Genomic DNA, 26,698 nt, shown 5'->3' on the forward strand with positions numbered 1-26,698 from the left:
TCTCCTCTCTCTCTCCTTCATTCCTTTAGTTACAGAATATCTCACCACTGTGAGTGTCCATCTCCCCTCTCTCTCTCTCCTTCATTCCTTTAGTTACAGAATATCTCACCACTGTGAGTGTCCATCTCCTCCTCTCTCTCCTTCATTCCTTTAGTTACAGAATATCTCACCACTGTGAGTGTCCATCTCCTCCTCTCTCTCCTTCATTCCTTTAGTTACAGAATATCTCACCACTGTGAGTGTCCATCTCCTCTCTCTCTCCTTCATTCCTTTAGTTACAGAATATCTCACCACTGTGAGTGTCCATCTCCTCCTCTCTCTCCTTCATTCCTTTAGTTACAGAATATCTCACCACTGTGAGTGTCCATCTCCTCTCTCTCTCCTTCATTCCTTTAGTTACAGAATATCTCACCACTGTGAGTGTCCATCTCCTCTCCTCTCCTTCATTCCTTTAGTTACAGAATATCTCACCACTGTGAGTGTCCATCTCCTCCTCTCTCTCCTTCATTCCTTTAGTTACAGAATATCTCACCACTGTGAGTGTCCATCTCCTCACTCTCTCCTTCATTCCTTTAGTTACAGAATATCTCACCACTGTGAGTGTCCATCTCCTCACTCTCTCCTTCATTCCTTTAGTTACAGAATATCTCACCACTGTGAGTGTCCATCTCCTCCTCTCTCTCTCCTTCATTCCTTTAGTTACAGAATATCTCACCACTGTGAGTGTCCATCTCCTCCTCTCTCCTTCATTCCTTTAGTTACAGAATATCTCACCACTGTGAGTGTCCATCTCCTCCTCTCTCCTCTCCTTCATTCCTTTAGTTACAGAATATCTCACCACTGTGAGTGTCCATCTCTCTCTCTCTCCTTCATTCCTTTAGTTACAGAATATCTCACCACTGTGAGTGTCCATCTCCTCCTCTCTCCTCTCCTTCATTCCTTTAGTTACAGAATATCTCACCACTGTGAGTGTCCATCTCCTCTCTCTCTCTCCTTCATTCCTTTAGTTACAGAATATCTCACCACTGTGAGTGTCCATCTCCTCTCTCTCTCTCCTTCATTCCTTTAGTTACAGAATATCTCACCACTGTGAGTGTCCATCTCCTCCTCTCTCTCCTTCATTCCTTTAGTTACAGAATATCTCACCACTGTGAGTGTCCATCTCCTCCTCTCTCTCTCCTTCATTCCTTTAGTTACAGAATATCTCACCACTGTGAGTGTCCATCTCCTCTCTCTCTCCTTCATTCCTTTAGTTACAGAATATCTCACCACTGTGAGTGTCCATCTCCTCTCTCTCTCTCCTTCATTCCTTTAGTTACAGAATATCTCACCACTGTGAGTGTCCATCTCCTCTCTCTCTCCTTCATTCCTTTAGTTACAGAATATCTCACCACTGTGAGTGTCCATCTCCTCCTCTCTCTCCTTCATTCCTTTAGTTACAGAATATCTCACCACTGTGAGTGTCCATCTCCCTCTCTCTCTCCTTCATTCCTTTAGTTACAGAATATCTCACCACTGTGAGTGTCCATCTCCTCCTCTCTCTCTCCTTCATTCCTTTAGTTACAGAATATCTCACCACTGTGAGTGTCCATCTCTCCTCTCTCCTCTCCTTCATTCCTTTAGTTACAGAATATCTCACCACTGTGAGTGTCCATCTCCTCCTCTCTCTCCTTCATTCCTTTAGTTACAGAATATCTCACCACTGTGAGTGTCCATCTCCTCCTCTCTCCTCTCCTTCATTCCTTTAGTTACATAATATCTCACCACTGTGAGTGTCCATCTCCTCTCTCTCTCCTTCATTCCTTTAGTTACAGAATATCTCACCACTGTGAGTGTCCATCTCCCTCCTCTCTCTCTCCTTCATTCCTTTAGTTACAGAATATCTCACCACTGTGAGTGTCCATCTCACCACTCCTCTCCTCTCCTCTCCTTCATTCCTTTAGTTACAGAATATCTCACCACTGTGAGTGTCCATCTCCTCACTCTCTCCTTCATTCCTTTAGTTACAGAATATCTCACCACTGTGAGTGTCCATCTCCTCTCTCTCTCCTTCATTCCTTTAGTTACAGAATATCTCACCACTGTGAGTGTCCATCTCCTCCTCTCTCCTCTCCTTCATTCCTTTAGTTACAGAATATCTCACCACTGTGAGTGTCCATCTCCTCTCTCTCTCCTTCATTCCTTTAGTTACAGAATATCTCATCACTGTGAGTGTCCATCTCCTCCTCTCTCTACTTCATTCCTTTAGTTACAGAATATCTCACCACTGTGAGTGTCCATCTCTCCTCTCTCTCTCTCTCCTTCATTCCTTTAGTTACAGAATATCTCACCACTGTGAGTGTCCATCTCCTCCTCTCTCTACTTCATTCCTTTAGTTACAGAATATCTCACCACTGTGAGTGTCCATCTCTCCTCTCTCTCTCCTTCATTCCTTTAGTTACAGAATATCTCACCACTGTGAGTGTCCATCTCCTCCTCTCTCTCCTTCATTCCTTTAGTTACAGAATATCTCACCACTGTGAGTGTCCATCTCCTCTCTCCTCTCCTTCATTCCTTTAGTTACATAATATCTCACCACTGTGAGTGTCCATCTCCTCCTCTCTCCTTCATTCCTTTAGTTACAGAATATCTCACCACTGTGAGTGTCCATCTCCTCCTCTCTCCTTCATTCCTTTAGTTACAGAATATCTCACCACTGTGAGTGTCCATCTCCTCCTCTCTCCTTCATTCCTTTAGTTACAGAATATCTCACCACTGTGAGTGTCCATCTCCTCCTCTCTCCTCTCCTTCATTCCTTTAGTTACAGAATATCTCACCACTGTGAGTGTCCATCTCCTCTCTCTCTCCTTCATTCCTTTAGTTACAGAATATCTCACCACTGTGAGTGTCCATCTCCTCCCTCTCTCCTTCATTCCTTTCTCCCAGATTAGGAAAAATATGGTTTCAATTTTAGTCATACAAGTTAAATTATATTGTTCTTCCTAGAAAATCATATAATATAAAATAATGGCAGAGGACTTATAAGCCTATCTAGTCAGATAACATACAGTATCTAGTCTGATAACATACAGTATCTAGTCTGATAACATACAGTATCTAGTCTGATAACATACAGTATCTAGTCTGATAACATACAGTCTATAGCCAGATAACATACAGTATCTAGTCTGATAACATACAGTATCTAGTCTGATAACATACAGTATCTAGTCTGATAACATACAGTATCTAGTCTGATAACATACAGTATCTAGTCTGATAACATACAGTATCTAGTCTGATAACATACAGTATCTAGTCTGATAACATACAGTATCTAGTCTGATAACATACAGTATCTAGTCAGATAACATACAGTATCTAGTCTGATAACATACAGTATCTAGTCTGATAACATACAGTATCTAGTCTGATAACATACAGTATCTAGTCTGATAACATACAGTATCTAGTCTGATAACATACAGTATCTAGTCTGATAACATACAGTATCTAGTCTGATAACATACAGTATCTAGTCTGATAACATACAGTATCTAGTCTGATAACATACAGTATCTAGTCTGATAACATACAGTATCTAGTCTGATAACATACAGTATCTAGTCTGATAACATACAGTATCTAGTCTGATAACATACAGTATCTAGTCTGATAACATACAGTATCTAGTCTGATAACATACAGTATCTAGTCTGATAGCATACAGTATCTAGTCTGATAGCATACAGTATCTAGTCAGATAACATACAGTATCTAGTCTGATAACATACAGTATCTAGTCTGATAACACACAGTATCTAGTCTGATAACATACAGTATCTAGTCTGATAACATACAGTATCTAGTCTGATAAATGAACTAGTCTACAGTCTATAGTCAGATAACATACAGTATCTAATCTGATAACATACAGTATCTAGTCTGATAAATGAACTAGTCTACAGTCTATAGCCAGATAACATACAGTATCTAGTCTGATAACATACAGTATCTAGTCTGATAACATACAGTATCTAGTCTGATAACATACAGTATCTAGTCAGATAATACAGTATCTAGTCTGATAACATACAGTATCTAGTCTGATAACATACAGTATCTAGTCTGATAACATACAGTATCTAGTCTGATAACATACAGTATCTAGTCTGATAACATACAGTATCTAGTCTGATAACATACAGTATCTAGTCTGATAAATGAACAGGTCTACAGTCTATAGTCAGATAACATACAGTATCTAGTCTGATAACATACAGTATCTAGTCTGATAACATACAGTATCTAGTCTGATAACATACAGTATCTAGTCTGATAACATACAGTATCTAGTCTGATAACATACAGTATCTAGTCTGATAACATACAGTATCTAGTCAGATAACATACAGTATCTAGTCTGATAACATACAGCATCTAGTCTGATAACATACAGTATCTAGTCTGATAACATACAGTATCTAGATAACATACAGTATCTAGTCTGATAACATACAGTATCTAGTCTGATAACATACAGTATCTAGTCTGACAACATACAGTATCTAGTCAGCTAATACAGTATCTAGTCAGATAACATACAGTATCTAGTCTGATAGCATACAGTATCTAGTCTGATAAATGAACTAGTCTACAGTCTATAGTCTGATAACATACAGTATATAGTCTGATAACATACAGTATCTAGTCTGATAGCATACAGTATCTAGTCTGATAAATGAACTAGTCTACAGTCTATAGTCTGATAACATACAGTATCTAGTCAGATAACATACAGTATCTAGTCTGATAAATGAACAAGCCTACAGTCTACAGTCAGATAACATACAGTATCTAGTCAGATAACATACAGTATCTAGTCTGATAACATACAGTATCTAGTCTGATAACATACAGTATCTAGTCTGATAACATACAGTATCTAGTCTGATAACATACAGTATCTAGTCTGATAGCATACAGTATCTAGTCTGATAACATACAGTATCTAGTCTGATAACATACAGTATCTAGTCAGATAACATACAGTATCTAGTCTGATAACATACAGTATCTAGTCTGATAACATACAGTATCTAGTCAGCTAATACAGTATCTAGTCTGATAACATACAGTATCTAGTCTGATAACATACAGTATCTAGTCTGATAACATACAGTATCTAGTCTGATAACATACAGTATCTAGTCTGATAACATACAGTATCTAGTCTGATAACATACAGTATCTAGTCAGATAACATACAGTATCTAGTCTGATAACATACAGTATCTAGTCTGATAACATACAGTATCTAGTCTGATAACATACAGTATCTAGTCTGATAACATACAGTATCTAGTCTGATAACATACAGTATCTAGTCAGATAACATACAGTATCTAGTCAGATAACATACAGTCTATAGCCAGATAACATACAGTATCTAGTCTGATAACATGCAGTATCTAGTCTGATAACATACAGTATCTAGTCAGATAACATACAGTATCTAGTCAGATAACATACAGTATCTAGTCAGATAACATACAGTATCTAGTCTGATAACATACAGTATCTAGTCTGATAACATACAGTATCTAGTCTGATAACATACAGTATCTAGTCTGATAACATACAGTATCTAGTCTGATAACATACAGTATCTAGTCTGATAACATACAGTATCTAGTCAGATAACATACAGTATCTAGTCTGATAACATACAGTATCTAGTCTGATAACATACAGTATCTAGTCTGATAACATACAGTATCTAGTCTGATAACATACAGTATCTAGTCTGATAACATACAGTATCTAGTCTGATAACATACAGTATCTAGTCTGATAACATACAGTATCTAGTCTGATAACATACAGTATCTAGTCTGATAACATACAGTATCTAGTCTGATAACATACAGTATCTAGTCTGATAAATGAACTAGTCTACAGTCAGATAAATGAACTAGTCTACAGTATCTAGTCTGATAACATACAGTATCTAGTCTGATAACATACAGTCTATAGTCTGATAACATACAGTCTATAGTCTGATAAATTAACTAGTCTACAGTCTATAGTCAGATAACATACAGTATCTAGTCTGATAAATGAACAAGCCTACAGTCTATAGTCTGATAACATACAGTATCAAGTCTGATAACATACAGTCTATAGTCAGATAATATACAGTATCTAGTCTGATAACATACAGTCTATAGTCAGATAACATACAGTATCTAGTCTGATAAATGAACAAGTCTACAGTCTATAGTCAGATAAATGAACTAGTCTACAGTATCTAGTCTGATAACATACAGTATCTAGTCTGATAACATACAGTAAGTATCTAGTCTGATAACATACAGTATCTAGTCTGATAGCATACAGTATCTAGTCAGATAACATACAGTATCTAGTCTGATAGCATACAGTAAGTATCTAGTCTGATAGCATACAGTATCTAGTCTGATAACATACAGTATCTAGTCTGATAACATACAGTATCTAGTCTGATAACATACAGTATCTAGTCAGCTAATACAGTATCTAGTCTGATAACATACAGTATCTAGTCTGATAACATACAGTATCTAGTCTGATAACATACAGTATCTAGTCTGATAACATACAGTATCTAGTCTGATAACATACAGTATCTAGTCTGATAACATACAGTATCTAGTCTGATAACATACAGTATCTAGTCTGATAACATACAGTATCTAGTCTGATAACATACAGTATCTAGTCTGATAACATACAGTATCTAGTCTGATAACATACAGTATCTAGTCTGATAACATACAGTATCTAGTCTGATAACATACAGTATCTAGTCAGATAACATACAGTATCTAGTCTGATAACATACAGTATCTAGTCTGATAACATACAGTATCTAGTCTGATAACATACAGTATCTAGTCTGATAAATGAACAGGTCTACAGTCTATAGTCAGATAACATACAGTATCTAGTCTGATAACATACAGTATCTAGTCTGATAACATACAGTATCTAGTCTGATAACATACAGTATCTAGTCTGATAACATACAGTATCTAGTCTGACAACATACAGTATCTAGTCAGCTAATACAGTATCTAGTCTGATAACATACAGTCTATAGTCAGATAACATACAGTATCTAGTCAGCTAATACAGTATCTAGTCAGCTAACATACAGTATCTAGTCTGATAATCGTGGGCTACTGAACCAGTACTGTGACTGTATACCTGCATTGACAAAAGGGACGCCATCGTAAGGTACGTATTGGGACTTCCACATCAGACGGCTGGCAGGCTTGGCAGGGGAGGGGGACTGGCGTGTCCCAAACACACTGTTGGTCTGCTGCTTGTGGAGCAGGAGGATGGTCTCCAGCTCTGTGTCGGTGTTACAGTAGCCACGGTATGAGTCACCAATCCTCTGCTCCAGGAGACACAGAGAGAGGGGGGGAGACAGAGAGACAGAGAGGGGGGAGAGACACAGAGAGAGGGTGGGAGACAGAGGGGGGACAGAGAGACAGAGAGGGGAGAGACAGAGAGAGGAAGAGCAGGGGGGAGACAGAGAGAAAAGGGGGAGACAGAGGGGGAGACAGAGAGACACAGAGAGAGAGGTAGAGCGAGGGGGGAGACAGAGAGAGGAAGAGCGAGAGGGGGAGACAGAGAAAGGGGGAGACAGAGAGACAGAGAGGGGAGACAGAGAGACAGAGGGGGAGACAGAGAGGGGGAGACAGAGACAGAGAGGGGGGAGAGACAGAGAGAGAGGAAGAGCAAGAGAGGGGGAGACAGAGAGAAAAGGGGGAGACAGAGAGACAGAGAGAGGGGGAGAGACAGAGAGAGAGGAAGAGCAAGAGGGGGAGACAGAGAAAAGGGGGAGACAGAGAGGGGGAGACAGAGGGGGAGACAGAGAGGGGGAGACAGAGAGGGGGAGACAGAGGGGGGAGACAGAGAGGGGGAGACAGAGACGAGAGAGGGGGAGAGACAGAGAGGGGGAGAGACAGAGAGGGGGAGAGACAGAGAGGGGGAGAGACAGAGAGGGGAGAGACAGAGAGAGGAAGAGCAAGAGGGGGCGACAGAGAGAAAAGGGGAGACAGAGGGGGAGACAGAGAGACAGAGAGGGGGAGAGACAGAGAGAGAGGAAGAGCGAGAGGGGGAGACAGAGAGAGAGGGGGAGACAGATAGACAGAGACAAGAAAGAAAGAGAAAAGGAGGAGAAGAAGAAATCAAAGAGTCAACATGGAGGACTGTTGAGGCCCTTCCTTCCCAGAAATGTGCAAAGCTATAAGCCTGAGGACGCTAACTATCACAAGCCTTTCCTGTTAGCATCCTCAGGCAACAGAGCTGTGTCTTAGGGTGTCAACGTGTCTTAGGGTGTCAACGTACCTTAAGGGAACATTTTGACATTTGCCATATGGTTAGTGAGAAAGTCCACATTGCAAATGTACGGTCCCTTACTTGACGTCCGCCAACGCTTCTAAAATTCGGGGACGGCGGTGGGCCGTGCAGCAGGGCCGGATCTTCCGGGAAGTCATCGAACGAAGTCTCTCTGACATTCGGTTTCCGTTTTATAAAATGTTCAAATTTTGGTCATTTTTCAGCTGTCCCGGTAAATCCCACAAGAGGGCGAATGGAATCATATTGCAAATGTACAAAATATCACCAATCACGACGTGGCCTTTTCACCTAAACGGAAAAGACTTCAAAGACTAAACTAGGTTTGGCATAATGGGCAGTTGGCCCCGAACAAGATGGTGTCGAGGCCTCGACGGTTTGAGGATTTGGCATTGGTCCTCAGATCCTCAAAAGGTTCTACAGCTGCACCATCGAGAGCATCCTGACTGCTTGCATCACTGCCTCGTATGGCAACTGCTCGGCCTCCGACCGCAAGGCACTGCCAAGTTTCCTGCCTTCCAGGACTTCTATACCAGGCGGTGTCAGAGGAAGGCCCTAAAATTGTCAAAGACTCCAGCCACCTTTAGTCATAGACTGTTCTCTCTGCTACCGCACGGAGGCAAGCGGTACCGGAGCTTGCCCCCATTGACCCCCCTTTGTTTTTACACTGCTGCTACTCGCTGTTTATTATCTATGCATAGTCACTACACCCCTACCTACATGTACAAATTACCTCGACTAACCTGTGTATAAAGTCTCGTTATTGTTATTTTATTGTTTATTTATTGTTTTATTGTTATTGTTGCTCTTCTATTTTTTTTTTTACTTTAGTTTATTAAGTAAATCTGTTCTTAACCTCTTATTTTTCATAAAACGGCATTGTTGGTTAAGGGCTTGTCAGTAAGCATTTCACGGTAAGGTCTACTGTTGTATTCAGCATTTCACGGTAAGGTCTACTGTTGTATTCAGCATTTCACGGTAAGGTCTACAGTTGTATTCAGCATTTCACGGTAAGGTCTACTGTTGTATTCAGCATTTCACGGTAAGGTCTACTGTTGTATTCAGCATTTCACGGTAAGGTCTACTGTTGTATTCAGCATTTCACGGTAAGGTCTACTGTTGTATTCAGCATTTCACGGTAAGGTCTCTCCTGTTGTATTCAGCATTTCACGGTAAGGTCTACTGTTATATTTGGCGCATGTGACAAATAAAATTAGATTTGATGTGTTAGAATGTGTTAGGTTGGGAGCAGTGTAATGCAGTTTAGTGTATGAAGCCTCAGGGCCCAGTTGGTAGACGTACCTCAGCATTATGAAGCCTCAGGGCCCAGTTAGTAGACGTACCTCAGCATTATGAAGCCTCAGGGCCCAGTTGGTAGACGTACCTCAGCATTATGAAGCCTCAGGGCCCAGTTGGTAGACGTACCTCAGCATTTATGAAGCCTCAGGGCCCAGTTGGTAGACGTACCTCAGCATTATGAAGCCTCAGGGCCCAGTTGGTAGACGTACCTCAGCATTATGAAGCCTCAGGGCCCAGTTGGTAGACGTACCTCAGCATTATGAAGCCTCAGGGCCCAGTTGGTAGACGTACCTCAGCATTATGAAGCCTCAGGGCCCAGTTGGTAGACGTACCTCAGCATTATGAAGCCTCAGGGCCCAGTTGGTAGACGTACCTCAGCATTATGAAGCCTCAGGGCCCAGTTGGTAGACGTACCTCAGCATTATGAAGCCTCAGGGCCCAGTTAGTAGACGTACCTCAGCATTATGAAGCCTCAGGGCCCAGTTGGTAGACGTACCTCAGCATTATGAAGCCTCAGGGCCCAGTTGGTAGACGTACCTCAGCATTTATGAAGCCTCAGGGCCCAGTTGGTAGACGTACCTCAGCATTATGAAGCCTCAGGGCCCAGTTGGTAGACGTACCTCAGCATTATGAAGCCCCAGGGCCCAGTTGGTAGATGTACCTCAGCATTATGAAGCCTCAGGGCCCAGTTAGTAGACGTACCTCAGCATTATGAAGCCTCAGGGCCCAGTTGGTAGACGTACCTCAGCATTATGAAGCCTCAGGGCCCAGTTGGTAGACGTACCTCAGCATTATGAAGCCTCAGGGCCCAGTTGGTAGACGTACCTCAGCATTATGAAGCCTCAGGGCCCAGTTGGTAGACGTACCTCAGCATTAATGAAGCCTCAGGGCCCAGTTGGTAGACGTACCTCAGCATTATGAAGCCTCAGGGCCCAGTTGGGGGTGTTGGCTGGGAGAGGTTTCAGAGAGGTGAAACAGACCTGAGAGCTACACACAACACAACAGTAACATGGGGAGAGGGACAGTAACAGTTACAACTATTGTCAAACGAACCTAATATTCCTTAAACAGTTACTGAGTGTAACACTAAGAAGATGTGAGCCCACCTCTGTGCCGAGCTCTTAGCCGCAGCCGATGTTACTGTTGTCAAACTGCCGCTGTCATCCGTAACAGCCGATGTTACTGTAGTCAAACTGCCGCTGTCATCCGTAACAGCCGATGGTACTGTTGTCAAACTGCCGCTGTCATCCGTAACAGCCGATGTTACTGTTGTCAAACTGCCGCTGTCATCCGTAACAGCCGATGGTACTATAGTCAAACTGCCGCTGTCATCCGTAACAGCCGATGTTACTGTTGTCAAACTGCCGCTGTCATCCGTAACAGCCGATGGTACTATAGTCAAACTGCCTCTGTCATCCGTAACAGTCGATGGTACTATAGTCAAACTGCCGCTGTCATCCGTAACAGCCGATGTTACTATAGTCAAACTGCCTCTGTCATCCGTAACAGTCGATGGTACTATAGTCAAACTGCCTCTGTCATCCGTAACAGTCGATGGTACTGTAGTCAAACTGCCTCTGTCATCCGTAACAGTCGATGGTACTGTAGTCAAACTGCCGCTGTCATCCGTAGTCAAACTGCCTCTGTCATCCGTAACAGCCAATGGTACTGTAGTCAAACTGCCGCTGTCATCCATAACAGCCAATGGTACTGTAGTCAAACTGCCCCTGTCATCCATAACAGCTGATGTTACTATAGTCAAACTGCCGCTGTCATCCGTAACAGCCGATGGTACTATAGTCAAACTGCCGCTGTCATCCGTAACAGCCGATGGTACTATAGTCAAACTGCCGCTGTCATCCGTAACAGCCGATGGTACTATAGTCAAACTGCCGCTGTCATCCGTAGTCAAACTGCCGCTGTCATCCGTAACAGCTGATGTTACTATAGTCAAACTGCCGCTGTCATCCGTAACAGCTGATGGTACTATAGTCAAACTGCCGCTGTCATCCGTAACAGCCGATGGTACTATAGTCAAACTGCCGCTGTCATCCGTGTTACTATAGTCAAACTGCCGCTGTCATCCGTAACAGCCGATGGTACTATAGTCAAACTGCCGCTGTCATCCGTAGTCAAACTGCCTCTGTCATCCGTAACAGTCGATGGTACTATAGTCAAACTGCCGCTGTCATCCGTAACAGCCGATGGTACTATAGTCAAACTGCCGCTGTCATCCGTAACAGTCGATGGTACTATAGTCAAACTGCCGCTGTCATCCGTAACAGCTGATGGTACTATAGTCAAACTGCCTCTGTCATCCGTAACAGCCGATGGTACTATAGTCAAACTGCCGCTGTCATCCGTAACAGCTGTTAACGTGATGGTGTGAAGCTCTTTCTCATCAGCAGTCTTCTCCCCGCAGGATCCTAAACAGATCAGACAATCTCAATTTCATACACCAAACTATAGAAAGCACAGGAGGCTGGTGGCACCTTAATTGGGGAGGACTGGCTCGTGGTAATGACTGGAGCGGAATTAGTGGAATGGGATCAAATACATCAAACACATTGGTCTCCATGGTTTCACATTGGTCTCCATGGTTTCACATTGGTCTCACATTGGTCTCTATGGTTTCACATTGGTCTCCATGGTTTCACATTGGTCTCCATGGTTTCACATTGGTCTCACATTGGTCTCCATGGTTTCATTGGTCTCCATGGTTTCACATTGGTCTCACATTGGTCTCCATGGTTTCACATTGGTCTCCATGGTTTCACATTGGTCTCCATGGTTTCACATTGGTTTCACATTGGTCTCCATGGTTTCACATTGGTCTCACATTGGTCTCCATGGTTTCACATTGGTCTCCATGGTTTCACATTGGTCTCCATGGTTTCACATTGGTCTCCATGGTTTCACATTAGTCTCCATGGTTTCACATTAGTCTCAATGGTTTCACATTAGTCTCCATGGTTTCACATTAGTCTCAATGGTTTCACATTGGTCTCCATGGTTTCACATTGGTCTCCATGGTTTCACATTGGTCTCCATGGTTTCACATTGGTCTCCATGGTTTCACATTGGTCTCCATGGTTTCACATTGGTCTCCATGGTTTCACATTGGTCTCCATGGTTTCACATTGGTCTCCATGGTCTCACATTGGTCTCCATGGTTTCACATTGGTCTCACATTGGTCTCCATGGTTTCACATTGGTCTCACATTGGTCTCCATGGTTTCACATTGGTCTCCATGGTTTCACATTGGTCTCACATTGGTCTCCATGGTTTCACATTGGTCTCCATGGTTTCACATTGGTCTCCATGGTTTCACATTGGTTTCACATTGGTCTCCATGGTTTCACATTGGTCTCACATTGGTCTCCATGGTTTCACATTGGTCTCCATGGTTTCACATTGGTCTCCATGGTTTCACATTGGTCTCCATGGTTTCACATTAGTCTCCATGGTTTCACATTAGTCTCAATGGTTTCACATTAGTCTCCATGGTTTCACATTAGTCTCAATGGTTTCACATTGGTCTCCATGGTTTCACATTGGTCTCCATGGTTTCACATTGGTCTCCATGGTTTCACATTGGTCTCCATGGTTTCACATTGGTCTCCATGGTTTCACATTGGTCTCCATGGTTTCACATTGGTCTCCATGGTTTCACATTGGTCTCCATGGTTTCACATTGGTCTCCATGGTTTCACATTGGTCTCCATGGTTTCACATTGGTCTCCATGGTTTCACATTGGTCTCCATGGTTTCACATTGGTCTCCATGGTTTCACATTGGTCTCCATGGTTTCACATTGGTCTCCATGGTTTCACATTGGTCTCCATGGTTTCACATTGGTCTCCATGGTTTCACATTGGTCTCCATGGTTTCACATTGGTCTCCATGGTTTCACATTGGTCTCCATGGTTTCACATTGGTCTCCATGGTTTCACATTGGTCTCCATGGTTTCACATTGGTCTCCATGGTTTCACATTGGTCTCCATGGTTTCACATTGGTCTCCATGGTTTCACATTGGTCTCCATGGTTTCACATTGGTCTCCATGGTTTCACATTGGTCTCCATGGTTTCACATTGGTCTCCATGGTTTCACATTGGTCTCCATGGTTTCACATTGGTCTCCATGGTTTCACATGTGTTTGATGCCGTTCCATTTGCTCCGTTCCAGACATTATTGTGAACCGTCCTCCCTCACCAGCCTCCTCTGATAGAGATAGTGTTCTATTCAATTCTGATAACACCAAACACTGTACAAGGAATTTCAGCAATTTCTGTTAAAATTCCTTGACATTGTCTAACAAGAAATATAATAACTAATATATTTCCAGAGGGAACGTCAAAAATGCAGACTTCTGTTTGCCTGACGACTCATCCTGAATTTAATTCTGCTGCTCTGTCCATCGCCTCACACATCAGTCTGACCTGAAGTCATTTGTAGGCCAGCTCTGGTCAAAAGTAGTGAACTATAATAGGGAATAGGGTGCACTATAATAGGGAATAGGGTGCACTATAATAGGGAATAGGGTGCACTATAATAGGGAATAGGGTGCACTATAATAGGGAATAGGGTGCACTATAATAGGGAATAGGGTGCACTATAATAGGGAATAGGGTGCACTATAATAGGGAATAGGGTACACTATAATAGGGAATAGGGTGCACTATAATAGGGTGCACTATAATAGGGTGCACTATAATAGGGAATAGGGTGCACTATAATAGGGAATAGGGTGCACTATATTAGGGAATAGGGTGCACTATATTAGGGAATAGGGTGCACTATAATAGGGAATAGGGTGCACTATAATAGGGAATAGGGTGCACTATAATAGGGAATAGGGTGCACTATAATAGGGAATAGGGTGCACTATAATAGGGAATAGGGTGCACTATAATAGGGAATAGGGTGCACTATAATAGGGAATAGGGTGCACTATAATAGGGAATAGGGTGCACTATAATAGGGAATAGGGTGCACTATAATAGGGAATAGGGTGCACTATAATAGGGAATAGGGTGCACTATAATAGGGAATAGGGTGCACTATAATAGGAATAGGGTGCACTATAATAGGGAATAGGGTGCACTATAATAGGGAATAGGGTACACTATAATAGGGAATAGGGTGCACTATAATAGGGTGCACTATAATAGGGTGCACTATAATAGGGAATAGGGTGCACTATAATAGGGAATAGGGTGCACTATATTAGGGAATAGGGTGCACTATATTAGGGAATAGGGTGCACTATAATAGGGAATAGGGTGCACTATAATAGGGAATAGGGTGCACTATAATAGGGAATAGGGTGCACTATAATAGGGAATAGGGTGCACTATAATAGGGAATAGGGTACACTATAATAGGGAATAGGGTGCACTATAATAGGGAATAGGGTGCACTATAATAGGGAATAGGGTGCACTATAATAGGGAATAGGGTGCACTATAATAGGGAATAGGGTGCACTATAATAGGGAACACTATAATAGGAATAGGGTGCACTATAATAGGGTGCACTATAATAGGGAATAGGGTGCACTATAATAGGGTGCACTATAATAGGGAATAGGGTGCACTATAATAGGGTGCACTATAATAGGGTGCACTATAATAGGGAATAGGGTGCACTATAATAGGGAATAGGGTGCACTATAATAGGGAATAGGGTGCACTATAATAGGGAATAGGGTGCACTATAATAGGGAATAGGGTGCACTATAATAGGGAATAGGGTGCACTATAATAGGGAATAAGGGTGCACTATATTAGGAATAGGTGCACTATATTAGGGAATAGGGTGCACTATAATAGGGAATAAGTGCACTATAATAGGAATAGGGTGCACTATAATAGGGAATAGGGAGCACTATAATAGGGAATAGGGTGCACTATAATAGGGGCACTATAATAGGGTGCACTATAATAGGGAATAAGTGCACTATAATAGGGAGCACTATAATAGGGAATAGGGTGCACTATAATAGGGTGCACTATAATAGGGAATAGGGTGCACTATAATAGGGAATAGGGTGCACTATAATAGGGAATAGGGTGCACTATAATAGGGAATAGGGTGCACTATAATAGGGAATAGGGTGCACTATAATAGGGAATAGGGTGCTGGTATCTGTAGAAGCAGGTGAGTTTCTGGTTAATAATACCTGTAGGGTCTATGATGTCCAGTAGGTGTCCTCTAGGAAGTAACACCTGAGCCCCTCCTAGCTGATTAGAGGGGATAACATACATCTCTCCGTTGTCTGACTGACTGGTCACTAGCACCTAGGCGAACAAAGATGTTTAGAGTACACGAAGACCGTAAACCCAACAGTTCATAGGCTGTGTTTAAGAAGCATGGAACAAACATGAATCGACTAGTCTAGCCTGATGCTGCCAGATGTGTTTGTGATGACTAGCCAAACCAGGCTATAACAAGTTGGCTATTCAGCATAAACAGATCTGGGATCACCAGGGTACCATTAGGCAGCTGCCTGGACCTGTTTCTGTGCTCTTGTGAAACCCTCTCTACTCACCATGTGTTCACACTGTAGGGGCTGTCCGTTCTGATCAAGTATGATAAACTCATCTGTCCGTGATGATGTCTGTATCACTGGCTGATTCTCTGTCCGTGTCAGTTCGTCCAGTTTGATATCAGTGTGGACTAGTTCCCAGTTGTCCGGAGGAGCTAGGCTGTTGATAACAAGCAGCTCGGGGAACTGTGGCTTCGTCTCGTTCTCTTCAGGTGCAGGTTCCCTGGGCTCCTGGAACACAATACAATACTTCACATGCATGTGATTATGCTAATTAACATTTTGGTATCTGCACTGTATTATTCTTTCTCAACACCAATCATTTTGAAACGCATAGGGTCAAGTCTCACCGACTCCTAGGGTCAAGTCCGCCGACTCCTAGGGTCAAGTCCCACCGACTCCTAGGGTCAAGTCCCACCGACTCATAGGGTCAAGTCTCACCGACTCCTAGGGTCAAGTCTCACCGACTCCTAGGGTCAAGTCTCACCGACTCAAAAGAGGTCAAGTCCCACCGACTCCTAGGGTCAAGTCCCACCGACTCCTAGGGTCAAGTCTCACCGACTCATAGGGTCAAGTCTCACCGACTCATAGGGTCAAGTCTCACCGACTCATAGGGTCAAGTCTCACCGACTCCTAGGGTCAAGTCTCACCGACTCATAGGGTCAAGTCTCACCGACTCATAGGGTCAAGTCCCACCGACTCCTAGGGTCAAGTCCCACCGACTCATAGGGTCAAGTCTCACCGACTCCTAGGGTCAAGTCTCACCTACTCATAGGGTCAAGTCCCACCGACTCCTAGGGTCAAGTCCCACCGACTCCTAGGGTCAAGTCTCACCGACTCCTAGGGTCAAGTCTCACCGACTCATAGGGTCAAGTCCCACCGACTCCTAGGGTCAAGTCTCACCGACTACTAGGGTCAAGTCTCACCGACTCCTAGGGTCAAGTCTCACCGACTCCTAGGGTCAAGTCTCACCGACTCATAGGGTCAAGTCCCGCCGACTCATAGGGTCAAGTCCCACCGACTCCTAGGGTCAAGTCCCACCGACTACTAGGGTCAAGTCTCACCGACTCATAGGGTCAAGTCCCACCGACTCATAGGGTCAAGTCTCACCGACTACTAGGGTCAAGTCTCACCGACTACTAGGGTCAAGTCTCACCGACTCCTAGGGTCAAGTCTCACCGACTACTAGGGTCAAGTCTCACCGACTCATAGGGTCAAGTCCCGCCGACTCCTAGGGTCAAGTCCCGCCGACTCCTAGGGTCAAGTCTCGCCGACTCATAGGGTCAAGTCCCACCGACTCATAGGGTCAAGTCTCGCCGACTCCTAGGGTCAAGTCCCGCCGACTCCTAGGGTCAAGTCTCGCCGACTCCTAGGGTCAAGTCCCACCGACTCCTAGGGTCAAGTCCCACCGACTCCTAGGGTCAAGTCTCACCGACTCCTAGGGTCAAGTCTCACCGACTCCTAGGGTCAAGTCCCACCGACTCCTAGGGTCAAGTCCCACCGACTCCTAGGGTCAAGTCTCACCGACTCATAGGGTCAAGTCTCACCAACTCATAGGGTCAAGTCTCACCGACTCATAGGGTCAAGTCTCACCGACTCATAGGGTCAAGTCTCACCGACTCATAGGGTCAAGTCTCACCGACTCATAGGGTCAAGTCTCACCGACTCATAGGGTCAAGTCTCACCGACTCCTAGGGTCAAGTCTCACCGACTCATAGGGTCAAGTCTCACCGACTCATAGGGTCAAGTCTCACCGACTCCTAGGGTCAAGTCTCACCGACTCCTAGGGTCAAGTCTCACCGACTCATAGGGTCAAGTCCCACCGACTCATAGGGTCAAGTCTCACCGACTCCTAGGGTCAAGTCTCACCGACTCATAGGGTCAAGTCTCACCGACTCCTAGGGTCAAGTCTCACCGACTCATAGGGTCAAGTCTCACCGACTCATAGGGTCAAGTCTCACCGACTCCTAGGGTCAAGTCTCACCGACTCATAGGGTCAAGTCTCACCGACTCATAGGGTCAAGTCTCACCGACTCCTAGGGTCAAGTCTCACCGACTCATAGGGTCAAGTCCCACCGACTCATAGGGTCAAGTCCCACCGACTCATAGGGTCAAGTCCCACCGACTCATAGGGTCAAGTCCCACCGACTCATAGGGTCAAGTCTCACCGACTCCTAGGGTCAAGTCTCACCGACTCCTAGGGTCAAGTCTCACCGACTCATAGGGTCAAGTCTCACCGACTCCTAGGGTCAAGTCTCACCGACTCCTAGGGTCAAGTCTCACCGACTCCTAGGGTCAAGTCTCACCGACTCATAGGGTCAAGTCCCACCGACTCATAGGGTCAAGTCCCACCGACTCCTAGGGTCAAGTCTCACCGACTCATAGGGTCAAGTCTCACCGACTCCTAGGGTCAAGTCTCACCGACTCATAGGGTCAAGTCTCACCGACTCATAGGGTCAAGTCTCACCGACTCATAGGGTCAAGTCTCACCGACTCATAGGGTCAAGTCCCACCGACTCATAGGGTCAAGTCCCACCGACTCATAGGGTCAAGTCCCACCGACTCATAGGGTCAAGTCCCACCGACTCATAGGGTCAAGTCTCACCGACTCATAGGGTCAAGTCTCACCGACTCATAGGGTCAAGTCTCACCGACTCATAGGGTCAAGTCCCACCGACTCATAGGGTCAAGTCCCACCGACTCATAGGGTCAAGTCCCACCGACTCATAGGGTCAAGTCTCACCGACTCCTAGGGTCAAGTCCCGCCGACTCCTAGGGTCAAGTCCCGCCGACTCCTAGGGTCAAGTCTCACCTACTCATAGGGTCAAGTCCCACCGACTCCTAGGGTCAAGTCTCACCTACTCATAGGGTCAAGTCTCGCCGACTCCTAGGGTCAAGTCCCGCCGACTCCTAGGGTCAAGTCCGCCGACTCCTAGGGTCAAGTCCCGCCGACTCATAGGGTCAAGTCCCACCTACTCATAGGGTCAAGTCCCGCCGACTCCTAGGGTCAAGTCCCGCCGACTCCTAGGGTCAAGTCCCGCCGACTCCTAGGGTCAAGTCCCGCCGACTCCTAGGGTCAAGTCTCACCGACTCATAGGGTCAAGTCTCACCGACTCCTAGGGTCAAGTCTCACCGACTCATAGGGTCAAGTCCCACCGACTCATAGGGTCAAGTCTCACCGACTCCTAGGGTCAAGTCCCGCCGACTCCTAGGGTCAAGTCCCGCCGACTCATAGGGTCAAGTCCCACCTACTCATAGGGTCAAGTCCCGCCGACTCCTAGGGTCAAGTCCCGCCGACTCATAGGGTCAAGTCCCGCCGACTCATAGGGTCAAGTCTCACCGACTCCTAGGGTCAAGTCTCACCGACTCCTAGGGTCAAGTCTCACCGACTCCTAGGGTCAAGTCTCACCGACTCCTAGGGTCAAGTCTCGCCGACTCCTCACCGACTCTAGGGTCAAGTCTCACGGACTCCTAGGGTCAAGTCTCACCGACTCCTAGGGTCAAGTCTCACCGACTCCTAGGGTCAAGTCTCACCGACTCCGAGGGTCAAGTCTCACCGACTCCGAGGGTCAAGTCTCACCGACTCCTAGGGTCAAGTCTCGCCGACTCCTCACCGACTCCTAGGGTCAAGTCCCACCGACTCCTACGGTCAAGTCTCACCGACTCCTAGGGTCAAGTCCCGCCGACTCATAGGGTCAAGTCTCACCGACTCCTAGGGTCAAGTCCCACCGACTCCTAGGGTCAAGTCTCACCGACTCATAGGGTCAAGTCTCACCGACTCCTAGGGTCAAGTCCCACCGACTCCTAGGGTCAAGTCTCACCGACTCATAGGGTCAAGTCTCACCGACTCATAGGGTCAAGTCCGACCGACTCCTAGGGTCAAGTCCCGCCGACTCCTAGGGTCAAGTCTCACTGACTCCTAGGGTCAAGTCTCACCGACTCATAGGGTCAAGTCCCGCCGACTCCTAGGGTCAAGTCTCACTGACTCATAGGGTCAAGTCTCACCGACTCATAGGGTCAAGTCCCACCGACTCATAGGGTCAAGTCCCACCGACTCCTAGGGTCAAGTCCCACCGACTCCTAGGGTCAAGTCTCACCGACTCCTAGGGTCAAGTCCCACCGACTCATAGGGTCAAGTCCCACCGACTCCTAGGGTCAAGTCTCACCTACTCATAGGGTCAAGTCTCGCCGACTCCTAGGGTCAAGTCCCGCCGACTCCTAGGGTCAAGTCTCACCTACTCATAGGGTCAAGTCCCACCGACTCCTAGGGTCAAGTCTCACCTACTCATAGGGTCAAGTCTCGCCGACTCCTAGGGTCAAGTCCCGCCGACTCCTAGGGTCAAGTCCCGCCGACTCCTAGGGTCAAGTCCCGCCGACTCCTAGGGTCAAGTCCCGCCGACTCCTAGGGTCAAGTCCCGCCGACTCATAGGGTCAAGTCCCACCTACTCATAGGGTCAAGTCCCGCCGACTCCTAGGGTCAAGTCCCGCCGACTCCTAGGGTCAAGTCCCGCCGACTCCTAGGGTCAAGTCCCGCCGACTCCTAGGGTCAAGTCTCACCGACTCATAGGGTCAAGTCTCACCGACTCCTAGGGTCAAGTCTCACCGACTCATAGGGTCAAGTCTCACCGACTCTAGGGTCAAGTCCCACCGACTCATAGGGTCAAGTCTCGCCGACTCCTAGGGTCAAGTCCCGCCGACTCTAGGGTCAAGTCCCACCGACTCATAGGGTCAAGTCCCGCCGACTCATAGGGTCAAGTCCCGCCGACTCATAGGGTCAAGTCCCGCCGACTCATAGGGTCAAGTCCCGCCGACTCATAGGGTCAAGTCCCGCCGACTCATAGGGTCAAGTCCCGCCGACTCATAGGGTCAAGTCCCGCCGACTCCTAGGGTCAAGTCCCGCCGACTCCTAGGGTCAAGTCTCGCCGACTCATAGGGTCAAGTCCCGCCGACTCATAGGGTCAAGTCTCGCCGACTCCTAGGGTCAAGTCCCGCACCGACTCCTAGGGTCAAGTCTCGCCGACTCATAGGGTCAAGTCTCGCCGACTCCTAGGGTCAAGTCCCACCGACTCTAGGGTCAAGTCCCACCGACTCCTAGGGTCAAGTCCCACCGACTCCTAGGGTCAAGTCCCACCGACTCCTAGGGTCAAGTCCCGCCGACTCCTAGGGTCAAGTCTCGCCGACTCCTAGGGTCAAGTCCCGCCGACTCCTAGGGTCAAGTCCCACCGACTCCTAGGGTCAAGTCCCACCGACTCCTAGGGTCAAGTCCCACCGACTCCTAGGGTCAAGTCCCGCCGACTCCTAGGGTCAAGTCTCGCCGACTCCTAGGGTCAAGTCTCGCCGACTCCTAGGGTCAAGTCTCGCCGACTCCTAGGGTCAAGTCCCGCCGACTCCTAGGGTCAAGTCCCACCGACTCCTAGGGTCAAGTCTCACCGACTCCTAGGGTCAAGTCTCACCGACTCCTAGGGTCAAGTCTCACCGACTCTAGGGTCAAGTCTCACCGACTCCTAGGGTCAAGTCTCACCGACTCCTAGGGTCAAGTCTCGCCGACTCCTAGGGTCAAGTCCCACCGACTCCTAGGGTCAAGTCCCACCGACTCATAGGGTCAAGTCTCACCGACTCATAGGGTCAAGTCCCACCGACTCATAGGGTCAAGTCTCGCCGACTCTAGGGTCAAGTCCCGCCGACTCTAGGGTCAAGTCCCGCCGACTCATAGGGTCAAGTCCCACCTACTCATAGGGTCAAGTCCCGCCGACTCCTAGGGTCAAGTCCCACCGACTCATAGGGTCAAGTCCCGCCGACTCATAGGGTCAAGTCCCACCTACTCATAGGGTCAAGTCCCGCCGACTCTAGGGTCAAGTCCCGCCGACTCATAGGGTCAAGTCCCACCTACTCATAGGGTCAAGTCCCGCCGACTCATAGGGTCAAGTCTCACCGACTCCTAGGTCAAGTCTCACCGACTCTAGGGTCAAGTCTCACCGACTCCGAGGGTCAAGTCTCACCGACTCCTAGGGTCAAGTCTCGCCGACTCCTCACCGACTCCTAGGGTCAAGTCTCACCGACTCCTAGGGTCAAGTCTCACCGACTCCTAGGGTCAAGTCTCACCGACTCCGAGGGTCAAGTCTCACCGACTCCTAGGGTCAAGTCTCGCCGACTCTCACCGACTCCTAGGGTCAAGTCCCACCGACTCCTAGGGTCAAGTCTCACCGACTCCTAGGGTCAAGTCTCACCGACTCCTAGGGTCAAGTCTCACCGACTCCTAGGGTCAAGTCCCACCGACTCCTAGGGTCAAGTCCCACCGACTCATAGGGTCAAGTCTCACCGACTCCTAGGGTCAAGTCCCACCGACTCCTAGGGTCAAGTCCCACCGACTCCTAGGGTCAAGTCCCACCGACTCCTAGGGTCAAGTCTCACCGACTCCTAGGGTCAAGTCCCACCGACTCCTAGGGTCAAGTCTCACCGACTCTAGGGTCAAGTCTCACCGACTCATAGGGTCAAGTCCACCGACTCATAGGGTCAAGTCTCACCGACTCCTAGGGTCAAGTCTCACCGACTCATAGGGTCAAGTCCCGCCGACTCATAGGGTCAAGTCCCACCGACTCCTAGGGTCAAGTCCCACCGACTACTAGGGTCAAGTCTCACCGACTCCTAGGGTCAAGTCCTACCTGTTGTGTTTCAGTGATATGAGACCTGTGGAGGACGGTGTGTTTGTGCTCATCCTCCTCAGCGGTCAGTGGAGGCTTTGATTCCAGAGCATCCTCTTCCATAGCTCTCTCCTGCTCCTCCATCTCCCAAGCAGACAGTCAGCTAACTAGCTACATACACAAACAAATATAACCCTATTAGAGTGACCAGGTACAGGTATTTAATTGGGTGCAAGTGTGTCGTCATCAATCAGTATTGTAATTGCAAATCCATTCATTGGCATTTTCAGAATGGTCACTGGATCTATAGATTGCTAGCTAGTTAACCATCAGGAAGACAGCTGGTGCACAGCAAGACGCTTTATTCAATGCATTTCTACAAGAGTCGTTTGTGATTGTTTTGATTAATTGCAGGAGTAGAGTCTCCTAGTTACCCAAACAAATCATCATCCCTGGTCTTGGTCATAAAACATTCTTTAAAGCGCCATGTTGGATTAAAATGTCTGTATAGCAAGCTAGCTATCGTTAGCTTGTTTGGCTAGCCGAGCTAGTAAAGGAGAATTATCTAGTTGAGTCAAACAATTCTCATGATTTTAGGTTAGTCTAGCTCTTTACACATAGCCCTCTCTAGTCTGACTGTGTAGCTACAGCGTTGTGGGTATAAGGGGGGACAAGGATTGGAAATTCAAAACGAGTCTACTCAACCTCGTCTTCGCCCAGACTTTCTGCTCGCCTCGTTCTCAAACAACAAACGCGTTATTCTTCTATTCATCCGACGTGAACAATATTTGATCCTCGCAGGACACCGTCGAAGGCATATTTTACTTCTGGTATTTTATATATGTTCACCACAGAGAGGCGCAATTTCCACCTCTTTCAGGAAGTGACGCCAGGGTTGCTGATTTCCACCTAAAGAACATACAGAGATAATGAACTGGTGGTGATGGTTGGAAGGGATACCGATTTTTGTCAAAGTTACGTTAAAGTCCGGTTCACACACATCGAGTTTCTGTTTTACAGCAGACTGGACTTGATTTCCACGTAAATAATTGGCTAGTTAACGGAACCATTTGGGGAAAATCTTGCGACGCTACAATTCACCAATAAATATAATTTCTCCAGAGCACTACATTACATGATGTAAATACGAACATTAATTGTGTTATCAGCTAGTAATTTTGCTCCAGTGGAATTTAGAAGACAGCGGACAATGGTCAATGAATGGAGGTTCTGAGATGTTTTTCTGTTCTACTTGATAATTATTGCACCCACCTGGTGTCACAGCTCTTACCAGTCCGTGATGGGAAGAATGGAAATATTTTTCTCTTCTTTCTTTTCAAAAACTAACTGGTCACCAGACTACAGAAACTATAGCAATGGAATAGCTATAACTATAACGCTAACAATGGGAATATGGCATGAGAGATGACAAAAATAACAAAGTCAAACGGCCGTTAAGATTTCATTTTTGTAAATGGTTTTCCTTTAAAAAAGCAAAAAACAACAAATAAGTGGAACTTTTAAGAGTGGAATCCTCGCTCACCTAATATAAAGTGGAACCCTCTCCCTTTGTCCTCTTCTCTCTGTCTCTATATTCCCTTTTCAATGTTCTGCAGCAAATAGAGAGGACCATACCCATCACATCTAACCCTATGACAATGAAGTCACCATTTTGGGTCTGGGTTGGAAAGGTGTGAAACGCAGCTATTGCTTTCCTCATGCTTTTGAGCTATTGCACTCCTCGTGCCATGAAGGAGAAAACAATACCAACATTAAACTTGTATTTGTTCATTGAACTATATCGATGCATTTTAATCATGACGGGCATATGATGGAAAACTGAAGACAGATTCCGATTCACGTTTGTCGACAAGATTAAATCTTAACACTTGACAAACATCAGGCCTGAACGAAACATAGAAAACAGAGCAGGAAACAAACAATAGGAACAGTCAGACAGATACATTTCCTACCCTCCTATCCCACCACACACCTGCCCATATGAGGAGTTGTTCGTAATAGTGTACTATATTTCTTGACACAATGATGAAAATAACCATGGCCTCTAAACCTTCAAGCTGCATACTGGACCCTATTCCAACTAAACTACTGAAAGAGCTGCTTCCTGTGCTTGGCCCTCCTATGTTGAACATAATAAACGGCTCTCTATCCACCGGATGTGTACCAAACTTACTAAAAGTGGCAGTAATAAAGCCTCTCTTGAAAAAGCCAAACCTTGACCCAATAAATATAAAAACTATTGGCCTATCTCGAATCTCCCATTCCTCTCAAACATTTTAGAGAAGGCTGTTGCGCAGCAACTCACTGCCTTCCTGAAGACAAACAATGTATACAAAATGATTCAGTCTGGTTTTAGACCCCATTATAGCACTGAGACGGCACATGCGAAGGTGGTAAATTACATTTTAATGGCATCGGACCGAGGCTCTGCATCTGTCCTCGTGCTCTTAGACCTTAGTGCTGCTTTTGATACCATCGATCACCACATTCTTTTGGAGAGATTGGAAACCCAATTTGGTCGACACGGACATGTTCTGGCCTGGTTTAGATCTTATCTGTCGGAAAGATATCAGTTTGTCTCTGTGAATGGTTTGTCCTCTGACAAATCAACTGTAAACTTCGGTGTTCCTCAAGGTTCCGTTTTAGGACCACTATTGTTTTCACTATACATTTTACCTCTTGGGGATGTTATTCGAAAACATAATGTTAACTTTCACTGCTATGCGGATGACACACAGCTGTACATTTCAATGAAACATGGTGAAGCCCCAAAATTGCCCTCACTAGAAGCATGTGTTTCAGACATAAGGAAGTGGATGGCTGCAAACTTTCTACTATTAAACTCGGACAAAACAGAGATGCTTGTTCTAGGTCCCAAGAAACAAAGAGATCTTCTGTTGAATCTGACAATTCATCTTAATGGATGTACAGTCGTCTCAAATAAAACTGTGAAGAACCTCGGCGTTACTCTGGACCCTGATCGCTCTTTTGAAGAACATATCAAGACCATTTTGAGGACAGCTTTTTTCCATCTACGTAATATTGCAAAAATCAGAAAATTTCTGTCCAAAAATGAGGCAGAAAAATTCATCCATGCTTTTGTCACTTCTAGGTTAGACTACTGCAATGCTCTACTTTCCGGCTACCCGGATAAAGCACTAAATAAACTTCAGTTAGTGCTAAATACGGCTGCTAGAATCCTGACTAGAACCAAAAAATTTGATCATATTACTCCAGTGCTAGCCTCTCTACACTGGCTTCCTGTCAAAGCAAGGGCTGATTTCAAGGTTTTACTGCTAACCTACAAAGCATTACATGGGCTTCCTCCTACCTATCTCTCTGATTTGGTCCTGCCGTACATACCTACACGTACGCTACGGTCACAAGACGCAGGCCTCCTAATTGTCCCTAGAATTTCTAAGCAAACAGTTGGAGGCAGGGCTTTCTCCTATAGAGCTCCATTTTTATGGAACGGTCTGCCTACCCATGTGAGAGACGCAGACTCGGTCTCAACCTTTAAGTCTTTACTGAAGACTCATCTCTTCAGTGGGTCCTATGATTGAGTGTAGTCTGGCGCAGGAGTGTGAAGGTGAACGGAAAGGCTCTGGAGCAACGAACCGCCCTTGCTGTCTCTGCCTGGCCGGTTCCCCTCTTTCCACTGGGATTATCTGCCTCTAACCCTATTACAGGGGCTGAGTCACTGGCTTACTGGGGCTCTCTCATGCTGTCCCTGGAGGGGTGCGTCACCTGAGTGGGTTGATTCACTGTTGTGGTCATCCTGTCTGGGTTGGCACCCCCCTT

At 46.0% G+C, this 26,698-nt stretch overlaps 1 protein-coding gene across 1 annotated transcript in view; it reads right to left on the reverse strand.

Annotated features, from left to right (window-relative positions):
- The window catches only part of carf (calcium responsive transcription factor), a 47,744-nt gene extending 24,012 nt beyond the window's left edge, over positions 1-23,732 (reverse strand). The window contains 8 exon segments of the mRNA XM_052523276.1: positions 7,228-7,417; positions 10,593-10,671; positions 10,791-11,742; positions 11,745-12,110; positions 15,870-15,987; positions 16,239-16,466; positions 22,898-23,047; positions 23,582-23,732. Of these exon segments, the coding sequence (XP_052379236.1) occupies positions 7,228-7,417; positions 10,593-10,671; positions 10,791-11,742; positions 11,745-12,110; positions 15,870-15,987; positions 16,239-16,466; positions 22,898-23,020 (2,056 nt within the window). The 5' untranslated portion in view covers positions 23,021-23,047; positions 23,582-23,732.
- Positions 23,733-26,698: the final 2,966 nt, after the last annotated feature.

Source organism: Oncorhynchus keta, chromosome 7 (genome assembly GCF_023373465.1).
Source record: "Oncorhynchus keta strain PuntledgeMale-10-30-2019 chromosome 7, Oket_V2, whole genome shotgun sequence".
In the NCBI taxonomy this organism is placed as follows: domain Eukaryota; kingdom Metazoa; phylum Chordata; class Actinopteri; order Salmoniformes; family Salmonidae; genus Oncorhynchus; species Oncorhynchus keta.